We start from the raw sequence: 17449 nt of genomic DNA, 5'->3' as shown, positions 1-17449 counted from the left end.
TCAGTCCTTCAGAAAACATTTACTGAGCAACTGATATCCACTAGTCCTTGTGCACTAAGAACCTCCCAGAGTTATTGCTCCTTTGCCTAAACTAAAGAGTCTTTCCTTCACATTCCTACAACACTGTATTATTATCTGCCCTTCAATAGAATATGAGTTCCTTGAAGGCAAAGGCCTGGTCTTTTCATCTCAGTGCCCTAAATACCATAAGGCCTGGTACCTGAAAGTCAGTAACTACCATATGAACCAACAAATAGCACACAGCAGAGAATCCTAAAACCTCCAAGTAGCAGAGGAAGCTTATTCCACTCTGACCCACAAATGCAAATATGGAAGGTAACAACAGCCTGGCCAGACCATAGGACATACTAAATAATGAAGATGCAGCATATTCAAGAAATGGCCTGACTCCAAATCAAGCATATTCACATCTAACAGATTTTTCCACTTCAGTTTCACAAGTTCTAAATAATAGCATTTTTTTTTTTTCACATTTCTTGGTCTCTTACTATATCCGAGGCATATAGTACAGAATGTTTTCTGTGTATGTTCTCACTTACTCTTCATAACAACCCTATAAATTAATTACAATTATTATCTCCATTTTACAGGCAGGAAAACTTACCAAACTATGCAACTATTAAGTGGTAGGTAGATTAGGACTTGGGTCTTCCCAGGTGACTCAATAGTAAAGAATCCACCTGCCAATGTAGGAGACACAAGAGATGTGTGTTCGAAGATCCTCTGGAGAAAGAAATGACAACTCACTCCAGTACTCTTGCCTGGAAAATTCCATGGACAGAGAAGCCTGTCAGGTTGCAACCCATGGGGTCGCAAAAAGTGGGACACGATGGAGCAACTGAACACACACGCAGATTAGAACTCACACTAAGATGCCCAGATATACTGACACCAAAGCTTATATTTTCATTCTTTGTACTTAGAATAACTTGGCAACAAACACCATGATTCTAATCATTGTCATTAGTATGAATTTAGTTTTGTAACTTTTGTTATTGCTGTTCAGTTGCTCGGTCATGTCCAACTCTTTGAAACCCCACGGACTGCATGCCAGGCTTCCCTATCCTTCACCATCTCCTGAAGCTTGCTCAAACTCATGTCCATTGAGTTGGTGATGTGATCTATCTATCTCATCCTCTGTCATCCCCTTCTCCTCCTGTCTTCAATCTTTCCCAGTATCAGGGTTTTTTCTAATGAATCGGCACTTCTCATCAGGTGGCCAAAGTATTAGAGCTTCAGTTTCAGCATCAGTCCTTTCAATGAATATTCAAGGTTGATTTCCTTTAGGATTGATGATTTCCTTTAGGATTGACTGGTTTGATCTCCTTGCTGTCCAGGGACTCAAGAGTCTTCTTCAACACCACAGTTCAAAAGCATCAATTCTTCGGCACTCAGCCTTCTTTACGATCCAGCTCTCACATCCATACATGACTACTAGAAAAACCATAGCTTTGACTATACGGACCTTTGTCAGCAAAGTAATGTCTCTGCTTTTTAATAAGTTGTCTAGGTTTGTCATAGCTTTTCTTCCAAGGAGCAAGCATCTTTTAATTTCATGGCTGCAGTCACCATCTGCAGTGATTTTGGAGCCCAAGAAAATGAAGTCTGTCACTTGTTTCCATTGTTTCCCCATCTATTTGCCATGAACTGATGGGGCCAGATGCCATGATCTTAGTTTTTGAATGTTTCTGATTTTAGAGTCAAACAAAGTCTTGAGATATGAATAATTAATTCATGGTAGAAATCTTAAGTGAGACCAAAGACCTAAACATGAGAGTTAAAACTATAAAGCTCTTAGAAGAAAACATAGGAGGGAAGTTTTATGACAATAATTTCCTGGGTATGACACCAAAAGCACAGATGACAAAAGATAGGTACATGGGACTTTAAAATTTTAAACTTTCACTGTGTTGATAGCACACTATCAACAAAACAAAAAGGCAACCCGTGGAAAGGGAGAAAATATTTGCAAGTCATTTATCTGATAAGGGTCTAGTGTCCAGAATATATAAAGCTGTCATACAACTCAACAAAATACTGATTTAAAAAATGGGCAAAACTTGAAACTAACAACATTGTAAATCAGCTATGCTCCAATAAAATAATTAAAATTTTTAAAAAACACAAAACTGAAACTCTGTATCATTAAACTATTCTCCATCCCCTCCTCCCTGCACCCTTGGCAATCCCCATACTATCTCTGTAAATTTAGCTACTTTACGTACGTCATGTAAGCAGAATCATAGAATATTTGTCTTTTTGTGACTGGCTTATTTAATATAATGTTCTTAAAGGTCATTCATGTTGTAGCATTTGTCAGAATTTCCTTCCTTATTAAGGCTGAATAATATTTCATTTCATGTAGATACCACATTTGTTTATCCATTCATCTGTCCAGGGACACGTAGGTTCCTTCCACATTTGGTTGTTGCAAAGAATGCTGCTATGAACACGGGCACAAAAATATCTCTTGTAGTCCCTGTTTTTAACTCCAGAAGTGGAATTGCTGGTAATTCTATTTTAAAATTTTTTGAGGAACCACGATACTGTTTTCCATGGAATCTGCACCATTTTATATTCCCACCAACAGTGCACAGGATTGCAATTTCTCCACATCCTCACAAACACTTGTTATTTCTGTTCTTTATTTTAATAGTAGCCATGCTAAAAAATGTAAGGTCGCATCTCATCATGGTTTTGACTTGTATTTCCCTAAATATTAGTGACAGTATCATATTTGGAGAATGTCTATTCAAGTTCTTTGCCCATTTTTACATTGGTGAGTTGTAAGAGCTCTTTACATATTCTGGATAATAATGCAACAGTGCTGGAACTTTTAAGACATATTTGATTCTCCATTTTTATAAATTTAACTTACTGTATTTCCAAGAGTTAAGTTCTTTAGAATGTTTATTTGCTAGAGAATTGAATTATTTTTTAAAAAATTAATTTATAAAAGCAAATATTAGCTGTAAATATGTTCAAATATTAATTAAAGGTCCTTTTAAAGTGACTGTTAAATTTTCTATATTAATAAATAGAATAAGATTTGTAAGTTAAAATTAAAAGCTTAGGGAAGAACTAAGTTTAAGTGGTTAAGTTTAAAAATCACATATTAATTTAAAAAATCTAAGTAGACCATATCTTTTCTGTACTCCAAACTCTCAACAGAGAACTAACAGAGGTTAGGTAGCTTGTCCAAGGTTTAAAAATCTCAAAATTCAGATCTCAAAGTACCTGCAATGGTCTAATGCCTCAGATAACCTAGACCTGTGCTACAAATCACTTTAAAAATACTGCAGACAACAAAACAAACAAAAATGATGATGTTTTTAAATGCTGTCAACTGATTTGGCTTTTTCATCACACAAGTTCATTCAGCAGACACTCAATGCACCAATGCAACATGCCTTGTTCTAGAATAATGAAATGAAGGGACCTGGCTGCTGTCTCCAAGGACTTCACAGTTCTCAATGAGATTGTCTCCTAGGAAACCTGACGTTCAGAAGAAAGGCACAAGCTCCTCCCTGCAGTAGGGGGGAGTTCAGCATAGATGGGGAATGGTTCATTAGTCAGTGCAAGTCTGTTCAAAATCTTTCCCTGACTGACCTGAGGGGCCCAGCTATTCTTCCCCTGCTTCAGAAGTTTAGTGGGTTAGGACATATCCTCTCCTTCTGGGGAGGCAGCCAAACCCTGAATCAAACTCTCCAGGTTTCTGAGTCTGCCACCAATTTAAGGAAATCCCAACATGAAAAATCCTAGCCTACAAAACAGATCTATTAAGCAGCAAGAGGATTTGCTTTGTCTCACAGATTCCCCAAAGAGTTGCTTTCAGCAATGAGTATCCCATGGGCTTTTAAATTCTGATTCTTTCTACACCTGAAATTCAATTCCTATGAAATGGGAAAAGAGCTGTTTCAGAGATGGAGGTGAACCTCTGGTGCCTTTGTACTTACCATCTGGGACAGTCCCATTGAACCCCAGCAACCTGCTCTAGCTCCTGGATCAAGCACTGGAAGCAATTCTTATAGAGCAAATGCTAACAGGGTAGAAGCCAGGCACCAACACTGTGCAGGTCCTGTTGGAACAATGAGCAGATCAGTGTCGCCTCCATCTGTCTGCTTCTGTTTTTCTGGTGCATTAGTGACTGCCCCATAAAGCTCATGCCTATATCTGTGCCCACACATGTGCCCAGAACTGGGGCTTTTCCATTAATATTCTCAAGTGTGAAGTAGTGTATAAAGCAAACCAAGCTCTACTCCCTATAAGTGTAGCACAAAGCAGAGTGATTTACTTCTTTGGGAAAAGGGCTGGAAAGGACACAAAAACCAAGGCCTCAGAAGTCCAGGCTATGTCTGTCCCTAGAACTGGAGGCTCACATCCCACAACGGGAACAGTCCGAATTCTCACTTGGGCCCAAAAGACAGTCCCGGATTTCTGCCGGGAAGACAAAGCATGGAGGGGTCTGCTAGGTTGTGTGTGTCCTACAGGGCTGGTTTGCCTTCAAAAATGTCCCAGATACTTCTGTGCTTCTCTTATCAATGGACAAGCTTGATCCAACATTTCATTTTGGAAAAGAGAAGGAAATTTACTAAATGCCAAGTTTATGCCAGGTGCTTCATATACTTTATCTCCATCCTCCCAACTACCCTTGGAGATAGGGATTGTATTTTAAAAAATGAAATAAAACCATCAGAGACAGGCTGAGGAAAATGAGGTTCAGAGAATTTGGGTAATTGGACACAAAGACAGACAGTCAATAGCAGAGTTCAAATTCAAATTCAGGTCAGTCTGATTTCAGACTCCATTCTCTTAACCGAAATGTTTCTGAATGTCCACACACATGTCCTCTTGAGTTCTCTCCAACAACTTTTGTAAATTAGTGTTTCATTCTGATGAGCTTTTTAAAGTATAAATACTCTGGGTCATCTATATATCCACCATGATGGGATTTTAGAGGCAGTGTTAAAAAGTTAGGATCTAGTTCATACCAGTATTACTTTGTCTCAGGATAATGAGAAGAAAAAGGAGCAGATAATATGTAAATGACGGATTCTTGCCACAGGAAGCCCAAATGAAATCACAGCGCATGATGGTGAATGTTCCACAGAACCTGGAATACAGACAGTAGTGGGGAAACTGGACCACCATCATTGTGGCACAAGTTTGCTAAACTTAGCCACAACAGGGTGCACCTCACTTAAGCTGAGGTGACAATTTTGCTTAGCAACACATCATGTGCAAATGAAATTAATATTGTTAGTTTGTTTTGTTTTTTTTTATCATTTATCAGCTGTTTTAGGTTTTGTAATTATATAAAAGCATAAAGAGTGCACCTAGTTTTATATTTGTACTTATTTATAAAAAAACAAAACCAAAATTCATTTAATTCAAATTCAGAGCTCTATAATTATTTAAGAGAACTGTCACTTCAATTCCAGTCTTTGGGAGCCAAGCGCATTAAGGACAGAGGAGGCAGGAGGGGCCAGGCTTCTTGGGAGCCCAGGAAGATGCCACTAAATAAAGTAACGGATGGGCTTTTATCTTGAATTCATTCTGAGGCTCTAAGAGCAGTTACTTTCCAGAGCACAGCCACAGTAGCAGCCCTGATGGAGGTGAGGACAATGTCTCTTAAAAGATTTAAATGTGGATAAGTTTATTTCGCCAGACTTTTGAGAATATCAAACCTTTTAGTCTTAGAACCACTTTACTTATTTTAAGTGTTGAGGACCCCAAAGAGATTTTACTTATGTGGTTATATCTACTGCCATTTACCATATTATAAGTTAAAAGTGAGATAATTTTAAAATATTAATTCATTCAAACACAATAAACCTATTACAAGTCAACATGAATAACATACTTTTCAGGAAAAAATACTTTCAAATAATAAATTTAGTGAGAAGAGTGACATTGTTTTTGCCTTTTTGCAAACCTCCTAATGTCTGGCTCAGCAGAAGACTTAATAGAAGCTGGCTTTTCCCACACCAGCTTCTTCAGTCAATCTATTACATGTTGTTTTGTTTACAGTATATGAAGAAAATCCAGCCTCAAACAGCTTTACAGTTGGAAAAGATAGAAGTATTTTAATAGCCTTATTAGATAATTGTAGATAATCTTCTTTGATAGTACACCAAAATTTAACAAGTGGTAGTGAGTCAGGAGATAGATGGGCCCCAGGCTGGGCAGATGGAGTTCGTCTGCTATGCATAGATACTCAAAAACAGCAGGAGGGAGAAGCTAAGCCCTGCCCAATAAGACATAAAAGACCACCTATTCCTCATTCTTGAAGTCAAGGAGACCTTCCTGACTATACATACACAGGAAAGCTCCCTGGAGGTCAAAAGGGAGGGCATCAATTCATAGGAAGCGATGTCAAGCTACCCCATAGGCCTCTTCACTGGAATCCATCTTGGCTAAGACATGCACGTACACACATCAGAGGACACTGAGATAAGCTAAATATGGACTCAGAATAAGGCAGTGATGACTGGCCAAAGGAAATCCAGAAGAAATGCCTCATAAAAGTGATTTAAACTACCATGAGGGCAAGCTCTCTCTCTGAGCCCACCCATGTGTCTATCCACACATACCCTTTTGCCTCCTAATAAACACTTTACTCGGAGAAAGCAATGGCACCCCACTCCAGTACTCTTGCCTGGAAAACCCCATGTACAGAGGAGCCTTGTAGGCTGCAGTCCATGGGGTCACTAAGAGTCAGACACGACTGAGCAACTTCACTTTTCATTTTTCACTTTCACGCGTTGGAGAAGGAAATGGCAAGCCACTCCAGTGTTCTTGCCTGGAGAATCCCAGGGAAAGCGGAGCCTGGTGGGCTGCCATCTATGGGGTCGCACAGAGTCAGACACGACTGAAGCAACTTAGCAGCAGCAACAAACACTTTACTTGCTTCAGTACTTTCCATCTCTATGTGGAAATTCATTTCTACACAACTGACTGGCTAGAACCTTATCACTGACCACTGGTGCCTGGTGGTCTAATGGTAGGATTCAGTGATCTCACTGACATAGCCTAACTTCAATCTCTGGCCAGGAATGGAAGTCCTGCTTCAAGCTACTGTAGGCAGAGGCTATCCAAGAGCAGTAGTTTCTTCAAGGTTGGTGGAATCTGATACTCCATCAGTGAACTTTTCTTATCCTGTTACATTACCATCCACCAGTCTGCTTTAACACTTTGAAACACTCTTTAACCCAGGCATAATTTTTATAACACCAAGCATTGACTTGGAAAATACCAATTCAATGATTAATGCAAATATTCCAAATATTGACATATTTCATTACAGAAAAAAAGTCACTCTTTAATATCACCTCTAATTGCATCAGAAAATTCTGTAAATGTTATGAAGTTGTCAAATCCACAGAGGCAGCTATAACTTTACCAGAATTCTAATTTTTGCTTGCAAGCCCAAATTTTATCATTGGCAACAAATAAAGTGTTTTCTTTCTTGAAGTGATAGGCTCACTTCATTTTTAAAGAAAATATCTGCCAAATTCCCAAGCCTGAATAATCAGTTTGTCTGTCAGTTGTTCAAATAAAACTAGTATTCTACAAAATAATAATAAAGCTAGTGCAGCATGCAAGTCAAATAGGGATACAACTACAGTTCCTCACTTTGATAAACAGCAGAAGTGCTTTATGCATACTTATTTCTTCACACAGAATATTAAAGAAACTTGTATTCAAGGATTGAACGTTAATAAACATGGACATTCTTCAGTGGAACTGGCTCTTCTCTTTTTATCTTCTTTTCTTTTACAAGCCAATGCCGGCTGTGAGGCATACACGTAAATACCAGCAGTTTCACACCATCTTTGACGTTGGCTTTGGCACTATCAGTGCAAATGTCAACCCAGTAAAGAGGCCCAATAACATCTTAGTATTACTGTGAAAATTGTTTCGACCTTGTGGAACCCCTGACAGGGTCTCAGGGACCCCCTCCATGGGCCTTTAGACTACCCTTTGAGAACAGCTGCAATAGACTCTGAATGACCATTCTGGGTATCTGAGGAAGTGGCATGGCTTTCCAAACCAGTGGGCACAACTCAGGGTAAGAATATAAAGTAGTAAGTATTTGATTTCTGTCTTAGAAGAGCAATTGAATTAACTCTATGCGGGTAAAGGTTAAATTAAAGGCACAGCAATGAGTCTCTGGTTTCCCAGGTGGCACAATAGTAAAGAATCCATCTGCCAACGCGGGAGACACAGTAGACGTGAGTTCTATCCCTGGATCGGGAAGATCCCCTGAAGTACAAAATGGTATTTGTACTTCCAGTATTCTTGCCTGGAAAATTCTACGGAGAGAGGAGCCTAGCGGACTACAGTTTATGGGGCTGCAAAGAGTCAGACATGACTGAGCATGCACATGCAATGAGTCTCTGATTTGAAGATAAGCAAGGGAAGGCCAAATGATCCCGTTTCTATCCCCTCTTCCTTTTCACCATTATTTAGCTCTTCTCTCTCCTTCCTATATTCCCTGACCTGGAAAGTTAAGGGGCTGCTTGGCAGAATGTACTTAAGCCAGGGGTAGCCAATTCAAATGCCTCCAGGGGTTAGTCATATAAACAGTAAAGAGCCTCACCTAAAAGAATGTGGGTCCAGTGTTGCCGAGTCTTAGTTTTTTCAAAACACCAGAAATCCAAATTTTAAAAAAAATTTTAAATGTTGGCAACCAACTAAATTTAAAAAAATCGTAACAGCATGAGTCAAACAAAGTATACCAGCGATCAGCTTATGACCTCCACTTTAAGTCATGAAGCGACTTGAGCTAAATTAAAGCGAAAGACTGGAAAGACAGAAGGGAAACCTCACGTATGTTACCTTGCTTACAAACCATCTCCCTTAAGATCCCACTCCCAGAGGTGAGAGAAGGGAGAGATTAACTGGGTTTCTGTAACCTGGCCAAGGAATAACAGAGCAAGTCACTCTGTACCATACTGGGAGTTAGAATTTCAAAGATTGTTTGCATGGGTAGTACAGAACAAATTATCATCAAAATAGTATACATTTTAGGGGGGAAAATGGGAGGGAAGAACACCAAGTAAAGAGAGAGTACCTACTCTATGCTAGACTGTGTTGAATGTGATACATTATTTATTTGTGTACTTGTTCACTGCCTGTTTTAGATACAGTCCTAGGGCAGGACTTTGTCTTTTGTGTTCACCATGGTACCTTCCCCTCACTGCCTGGCACCTATACATAGTGTCTGAATACACAGCATGTGCCCAATAAATATTTCTAAAATGAATGAGTGAATCACAGTATTTTTTCATTATACAGACAAGTAATCTAAGATTGAAAGAGAAAATGCTACTTGTTCAAAATCATTCAGCTAGTGAAAACAGGGGTAGGAAATGAACCAAAACTTTTGTGTTCTTTCCATGAATTTTATCATCTAAAATAAAACTCAAGAGCAATTGAATTCGTTGTGCTATTGGATGAACTGCCCTCGAAGATCCTGGCATTCTTCCCTTCACATTTTGCTATTCTGAGTTTAATGGCAGCAAGGTTTTCCATCCTAGCTTCCAACAAAGCTGTTAGGAATGCATTTGCCACATAGAACAATGAGATTTTTTTTAAAAATCTATCCAACACAGAAAGGAAGGACTCTTAGTCCTCGAATTATATTTATTTTTACTTTGTAATAAAGAAAACCTTGTGTGGTCCTATGAATTTCCCCCTAAATGCCATATTGTGGCTATATCAAAAACTACTGATAAAAGCAAAAACAAAATAAAACAAGCAAAAACTCTGAACCTGGTGTAGTTTAAACTGGAAACCACACGTGCTGATGGTGCATAAACTGGTACAATCCATTTATAAAAAATATACATACATATAGCAACATAAAATGAATCATAAAAATGTTCGTACCCTATAATACAGTAATCTCACTCCTGGGAATTTATCCTAGACAAGTTATTCAACAGAAGAAGAAAAAAGCTACACATACACCAGAGTTCATTGCATCATTTTCTCCAATAGCAAAGAACACAATGAGAACAATAAGAAAGGAAAAAAAAAAGAAAACACATAAGAAAATTGCTTAGTAAATTATAGTATGTGCTGAAGATAAACTACTAGCTGTTAAAAATAATAATCATGAATACTGGGTAGTGATACAGAAAAAATGTAATAGTATTAAACCAAAAACAGAATACAAAAAGATTTGTGTACCATGATCATCAGCTTTGCAGACAGCTATGTCTCCATGTGAATAACAACTAAAAGGTAATAATCAGACATGAAAACAGTATTGTAAGGTATTATAATTTGAGATGTTTGTACTTATATTTTTTTCAAATTTTTCTTTCATGTTTTATTGTCTTTTCTATGACATGTAAGTTTTAAAATTCTTTCTGAAGTAAATTCGGATCTGAGTTTTTCTCAAATTCTCACTTAGAAAAGACATCCTGACTCGTCCCATCTTAAATTAATCCTCTACTTGAAAAAGGAGAAAGAAACAAAAGTGAAGTTGCTCAGTTGTGTCCGACTCTTTGCAACCCCATGAACTGTAGTCTGTCAGGCTCCTCTGCCCATGGAATTTTCCAGGCAAGGATATTGGAGTGGATTGCCATTTCCTTCTCCAGGGGATCTTCCCGACCCAGGAATCGAACCTGGGTCTCCTGCACTGCAGGCAGACTCTTTATCATCTGAGCCACCAGTGAAGCCCCACTTGAAAAAGGAGAGCAACATATTTCCAAATGTACAACTCTGAAGATGGAGAGCAAGAAAGCAAGGCTGAATGCACCCAGGCTGTTGTTGCTGTCTGAAGGATCGCTGATGAAATCAGGAACCCAGAGAGGAAAGGAAGAGAAAGGGACCACCAGGCCTTCTTCAGGCGGCAGTGTGTTCACAAGGCCACCTGGAGAGAGGGCTGAGGGAGTAAGAAGGTCAGTACTGCAAACACCTGCCTCACCAGGCTGCTGCCCAGCACTGTCTCCCTTCTGCTCATTTCCCAGGCATTTTCTGAGGCCCTGACTCTCTGAGGAGAGTCCACATGTCTGAGATGTCACAGGCCATGCTCTACTTCAGAAGAGATGTCACAGAGAAAGAGGCCTCTCAGGGGTCATGTCCACGATCATGCCCCCTGTGCCTGGTGACATTAGGTCACCCAGTACCTCATGTCTAGCATCTACTTAACTTTGCATATACAGAATTTAGCTTTGTTAGCTCTCTCAGAGCTGACTGACACAGGGAAACTGACCCACGCTGACAAACCCCACAGGAGCCTTATGTTAAAGTTACATGATTTCCTTGGGAAGAAGAGGGAGCTGGCTAGAAAACCAAAAGCAGACAACTGTCCAGGGCACTCTCCCTACCCTGGAGATCAAACTATCAACAGGAAGAATGTCAGGTGAACACAGAACCCAACTTCAGTGCTGGACCGCTCAGGAAGGCCTTCCATTCAGAAGAGTGACCTGAGGGATAAGATGTAGCCCGTTTGTAACCAAGAAACCTGACACAACTGTCCAGAAGCAGTGTCCCACCAACCACTCTACCTCCACGCCCTGGGCTATCTTGGTCCTTGCTCCAGTTCCTATTTACTAGATACTTGAAGGTAACCTTTCATTCCCCAAACTCTGCCCAGCTTACCTCCATTCACAGACCATCTTACCAAGGGTCGTTTCCAGGTAGCTCAGCTCATTACTTGTGCACTTACAGGCCACTTTTGATGTCAAATAGAGGATGAGGTCTCTTATGCCTTGCCCCCAACTCTCAAGGCTCTTTCTGCTGGTACAGACAGTGTGTGAATAAGGATTGAAGGAGTGATGAAGACCATAATGTCGTGAGGTCAGAGGGAGTGACTACTGAGGTAAAAGCAGGAGATCTGAAGAAAAAAACCTAAGGCTAGGTCTAGGCTCTGATTAGCAGCTGCTCTGTAGCCTCTGACAAATCAGTCAATCTTCTGTGTCTCAACTCTCTCATTCATACAATGGGGCTAATAGAGCTGCCCACTCAGGCAGACAGACATATTTTGTAAACTGCAAGGTGTATTTGGCTATTCTTACTGTGGACTGGAATATTCTTGAAGCAGCAGAATGTAAGGTAGGACTTCAAGGTTGAAGAAACTTCAGGGCATCTGGTTAGGAAAAAGATAAGTACTCCAGGCATGAGAAATGACACTAGCACAGGAAAAAAGGTAGAAGGGCTGTACTAAGTTTGGCTGCAGCAGAAAGCTTGTGTAGGGAAAAAGCTCAGGTTAGTCTGGAAAGGCAAGTGGGCGGTGTTCTGTAGCTAATAGGGAGTTCTGTTCCAAACTTTTTTATGAAGTGAAGGGATGAGTCATTTTGGAAAGATTAACCTGACAGAGGTGTGAAGGACAGAGGGATTGGAGGAGGTTTAGAATGCAGACAGGATGATCACAAGAGGGTGCTGAACTCCAGATAAGAGATATAAGGGTGTTAATGAAAGCTGTGCTTTTTAGCACAAAGGCTAAAAAAGGAGGCTAGGTATAGAAAAAATGACATGATGACAATGTATTAGAGGAAAAGAATGTTTGGGGACAATTTTCAAGTCTCCCTGACATCACTATGTAGGTTGCCAAGGCTGCACACCAAGATACAGAATAAGGAAGGCACCAGTGAGCTGGAAAAGAGTCAAGTCTTTGGATTTGTCTATCTAGTTTATCTTAGAATGGCTGAGACACTAACCAGAAATTAACCATAAGTGAATGATTGTGGAGCTCAGCAACAGAGATGTGAATTGAAGCCACTCAAGACGAGTTCACCCAAGAAGACTGTGTACTATGAAAAGAGGGGGACAGGCAGAAGGCTGAAGAACACCAATATTTAAATGGTGGACAAAGTTAGAAGAACCTGAAGGGAAGACAGAGGAAGGCAAGAGATGAGCTAGAAAAATGAGTCAAATGGGTAAAGTAAAACAGAAAAAACAAGTGATATGAGGAAGGGGCCATTCAGTTTGGTGTTTGGTTAATTGATGACATTGGTAAGAGCAATTTCATTGAAATAATGGGGCTGAGAGCCAGATGGCAGTGGATTGAACAATGAATGGGAAGCTAGCATTAACAGGATTTGTTGACTATTCTTTTGGGGAGCCTGGCTGAAAAGGAAAGAGGAGAGGTAATAAACAGAAACAGGGAGAATTTAGGATACTTTAGCTAAACTATATTTTAGCTGAAGGGAACAAGGAACAGAAAATTCACACACGCAGCCCACACTAGAGTTAACTGAGGACGGTGATCCTGAACACAGGTTAAGACTTAAAACGGGAAGACGCCTCTTCCACTTTAATCTACAAAGGGAGGTGAGGGCAGGTGCATTCATTCACTTAAGGATCATTTGTTGAACGTGTACTTCATGCCGGGAGCTAGGAGTGCATGGGTAAAAGAATCCTCCAGCCTTTAAGGAATTTGGTATGGTAGGAAAGATAAATATGGACCAACAAGAAGAAGAGTTTTGTGGTAGATTTTAAGGTAGCACAGTGGGGAGAAGTAAGCAACAATAACTGAATGAGTCAGAGAAGTTCTGCAAGAGTAGACTCTTGCAGAGTCCTAATCGAGGAGCGATTCTCTGGTCCAGAAGACGAGGTCATGCGCATGCTAAGCAGGTTCCAGGGAAAATTAAAATGGACGGGTAGATTTACAGTCTGGAGAACAAAGGACCCTAAAGCAACCTGGTGTAGAGGTCCCTAAAAGGAGCTTGTTTAAAGTGAAATGCCCAGGACAATGGCACAAGGAGAAAGGAAGACCTTGAGCCCACTCAAGAGGGTGGGCCGAGCAACTCCCAGAGGGTGGTAGAGACATCTACGAAGACTTGAAAGGGTGCAGAGAGAGAGACCGGGTGGGCACACTGAGGGTCAAACAGTCCCTCAATGCAGCCAGGGGACACGCAAGCAACCGCTACCGCCCGGGCCAAGACGACCTCGCTGTGTTCTTACACAGCGAGAAGCGCGGGGTCGCTGAGGTATGGGGCAGTTGGTGAGGAGCTGAGAAACACGGTGGTCCCGACGGATTCCGGGGCCTTGGCGCTGGGAAAAAAGCCAGGCCCAACAGAGCCACAACCGAATGCACCTTAGGGCGCCAAACCCCGCCTTCCGAGACAGATAGCCTCTGAGCGCCAGCGCCCGCGGGACATCACAGAAACGATACCCCGCCCACTGCAGCCTCCGGAACAGCTCTGTAACTAACAGGGAGGCCACAGGAAAAGGAAAACTCAAGACCCGAAGTCGCGCGAGACCCGCGACGCCAAAGCGGCCCCGCCCGCGACCCTGCCTCCCAGACAGGAAGTGAGGCGATAACTCCGCCCCCGTGCTCGGTAGATCGCGAGACTTCGCGGGAGCCTTCCTCTTTCCCTTAAGCCGCCGACATGGTAGGTGGTTCCTGAGGATGGTCCGCGTAGTCGTAGTCTCAGCCCGCGAGCTTTACTCACCAAGCACCCCAGCCACCTACTCCCGAGCTTGCCCTGGTCTTCCAAGGCTGCGTATGGCCAGCCGCGGGGCGGAGTGGCCGGCATGGGCCCGGAGCAGGGCGGGGAAGCTAGGGCCGCGTGTTCATCCAGGAGCTTAGATTCTTGAGACACGCGGGCCGGGGCGCCCGGGATCTTCCCTGATGAGGCCGCACGGCTTCAGGCATGGCTGTAACCTCAGTTTTGCTGAAGGCGCCACAGAGCAAACCCCTTTGCCTGCGGGTCCCTCAAAGACTGGCAAGCTTTGCCCCCTAACCCGCTTCCCTTAGGCTTTCTCACTAAGTACCTTTTCCCATACAGCCATCCAGACTAAGGAAGACCCGGAAACTTAGGGGCCACGTGAGCCACGGCCACGGCCGCATCGGTAAGTGCTGTTTCCCCATTCTGGTCGGCCTTGGACTCTACCTGCCGGCTGCTGGGTTGTCAGTAGGTAGCTAAGTGAAGTGGGTTTGTCAGAGCTCATGGCGGTCGAGTTGGATTGAACTGGATCATTAGATGCTTGCTTTTTATTTGAGAATCGTCTGTGCTCCGGTTGTAGAGAATTTCACATGAGTTGGGGGGTTGGAAATGGAACGAGACCCAGTATTGAATTGGTTGAAGGCATGAAGTACTGTGTTAGTGTTACGTGGAACACTGCAAAGTGGTATTTATCCCAAGAGTCTTGAAGGAGCAACATTGCTGGAAGAGATATTAAGCCAAGGCCCAGAAGTATGGGGAAATGCTTTTGCTACAATAGTATTGACGGGTTGGAGAAGGCTATTTTAGCCATGTAGCTATGTGTTCCTGCAGGCAAACACCGGAAACACCCGGGAGGCCGAGGTAATGCTGGTGGCATGCATCATCACAGGATCAACTTCGACAAATAGTGAGTGGTTTTCTCACTGTCCTTTTACTGACAATACTAGCTTGGGATTTAGGGGTAGAGGGTAGTTAAGAACGTCTTCAGCGGGAAGCAAGTCTCACTACTCACGAACCTTGTCTGTTGCTGGTTTTTCTCTAGTTTATGTTTGATGTGAACTGAACTTGTCATCACTTGTCGAGGCTAGAGTCACGCTTGGGTATCCACTGTTGCCTTAGTGTGCTAGAGTCCTCGAAGAGTAACTGCTGACTTTATTCACTGGCTGTGGCCCTTATGGCATAGTCAGTCACCAGGTTAGTGACATGCATCAGATTGACTTACACAACCTTTAGATCTATTTATGCGGACAACTTAGCGGGGTGGTATTAAAACTACTTGTTTAGGAGTCCAGTGTGATAGGAGGGTGTAGAAGCTCTCAAGTGACCTGAATTCTAGTCCTAAGATTTGTTTTACTCGACAAGTGGAGTTCCTACTAGGTTGCTCTTCTGCACAAGTGAACAGTGTACACTGTCATGGAGGGAGATGGACTGTGAAGATGGTAAACGTAGCTCAGTTGGAATGAGGTAATGAAAATGGTTGCCTTGTTTTCCCAGTCACCCAGGATACTTTGGGAAAGTTGGTATGAGGCATTACCACTTAAAGAGGAACCAGAGTTTCTGCCCGACTGTCAACCTTGATAAATTGTGGACCTTGGTTAGTGAGCAGACACGAGTAAATGCTGCCAAGAACAAGACAGGAGCTGCTCCTATCATTGATGTGGTGCGATCAGTAAGTGACTATTTTTGCCTTTTATGTGCCTTTCAAAATAATGGATAATACACACCCGGCTACCTACTAGACAGTTCATTCAGTAGAACTTCCACGGGTAGGTCACTGAACAGAACTGAACTCTTGTTCAGTTGTGATCATGTAAAACCTTTGAAGAGTGATACTTTACTCTCATTTATTTACTTCATTTTTCACTTGAATTTTTATCTGATCAGGTATCTTATTCCTACTGTCAATACCCTGCTTTCTCATCTGAACTTAAGTAGTAATTTACTTTAGCTGGCTCTGGTCTGTTTTACACAAGACTACAATGAGGCACAGCCCTTCACCCTTTATGTTCTAATAAAATACAATCCTAATATGTTCAGTTGATAGTTGAGGCTGAACATTATCTGAAGAGATCCCTCCCTGCACCCCAAAAAGGCATTTTTGTATATTATTAGGAGTCTGGTCCTTGTGTTCCTTACCCTCCATGAATATGGAGGTAGAACCCTGAGGAGACTTTCAGTAAAGTTAAAATTCCCTTTCTCAGCCTGGTCTTTGAGCAGTTCTGATGACCCTGGCTTCTTGGAACATGATTGGAAATGTGATTTTTTTCCTTTTTTGCTTATCAAGTGGTAATTGAATAGGAAAAGGGGGTTTGAGCTCTGCCCGAGACTAGAGTCACATCCCGACAGCTTTTGTCCTGGTGTGCTAGAGTACTCGGATAGAACCTGCTGGTCTTGATTCACTGGCGAGGGCAGTCGGTGCCTCCGTGAGTGCCCAGATCAGAAACATGCCTTCCCTGGCTCCTAGATGGAGTGGATTGACAAGAATCTTTCTTTATACTCTTGGTGACTGCCGTGGTGCATTATAAACCCTTTTCTCTGTTCTTCTAGGGTTACTACAAAGTTCTGGGGAAAGGAAAGCTCCCAAAGCAGCCTGTCATCGTGAAGGCCAAATTCTTCAGCAGAAGAGCTGAGGAGAAGATTAAGGGTGTAGGTGGGGCTTGTGTCCTGGTGGCTTGAAGCCACATGCTGGGAAATTCATTAAATGTTAAGTGCTTTTCTCTTCTGGTTTGAGTGTAGGTTCTTTGGCATTTCTACCTCCCTACCTGTACAGAAACCCACCTAATAGATTCTAGAGTAAGGGTATTAGGACCTGGGTTCCTCTGCCAACTCCCCTCAAAGTACAAAGAGGTAACACCAGCACTTCCAGGCCTTGGCTGGTTACATCATTTGAGGCTTCTCACTCAGTGAGGATACCTGTTGATAAGGAAACTTTATCTGATTGTTGAAAGGTCTCTCAGAATTGTATGTTCTGAATTTACAGTGAGTGGGAGAATGTGCCCTTAACTGTTCCTTGGAGCTCAGGA

At 42.0% G+C, this 17449-nt stretch overlaps 1 protein-coding gene and 2 non-coding genes across 3 annotated transcripts; all 3 read left to right on the top strand.

Moving 5' to 3' along the window:
* Positions 1-14225: 14225 nt before the first annotated feature.
* RPL27A (ribosomal protein L27a) lies at positions 14226-17143 on the top strand. The gene is made up of 5 exons (XM_055548709.1): positions 14226-14372; positions 14769-14832; positions 15258-15333; positions 15921-16095; positions 16974-17143. The coding sequence occupies exons 1-5, from the start codon at positions 14370-14372 to the stop codon at positions 17100-17102; spliced, it is 447 nt and encodes a 148-aa protein (XP_055404684.1). The 5' UTR covers positions 14226-14369; the 3' UTR covers positions 17103-17143.
* LOC129629353 (small nucleolar RNA SNORA3/SNORA45 family) lies at positions 15504-15633 on the top strand. The gene has a single exon (XR_008703187.1). It is a non-coding gene; the product is annotated as a small nucleolar RNA SNORA3/SNORA45 family (small nucleolar RNA).
* Positions 16746-16874, top strand: LOC129629354 (small nucleolar RNA SNORA3/SNORA45 family). Its single transcript, XR_008703188.1, has one exon. It is a non-coding gene; the product is annotated as a small nucleolar RNA SNORA3/SNORA45 family (small nucleolar RNA).
* Positions 17144-17449: the final 306 nt, after the last annotated feature.

The sequence above is a fragment of the Bubalus kerabau genome, chromosome 15 (assembly GCF_029407905.1).
Source record: "Bubalus kerabau isolate K-KA32 ecotype Philippines breed swamp buffalo chromosome 15, PCC_UOA_SB_1v2, whole genome shotgun sequence".
Taxonomy (NCBI): Eukaryota; Metazoa; Chordata; class Mammalia; order Artiodactyla; family Bovidae; genus Bubalus; species Bubalus kerabau.
Note: the sequence above shows the minus strand (reverse complement) of the source record. Positions and strands in the feature narration are given on the sequence as shown.

What these genes read in the sequence shown, in the direction of transcription:
- RPL27A (XM_055548709.1), top strand. An exon ending in CCACGGCCACGGCCGCATCG is followed by an intron (nt 14,833 to 15,257) that starts GTAAGTGCTGTT and finishes GTGTTCCTGCAG; the next exon opens with GCAAACACCGGAAACACCCG. An exon ending in AGGATCAACTTCGACAAATA is followed by an intron (nt 15,334 to 15,920) that starts GTGAGTGGTTTT and finishes TTGTTTTCCCAG; the next exon opens with TCACCCAGGATACTTTGGGA.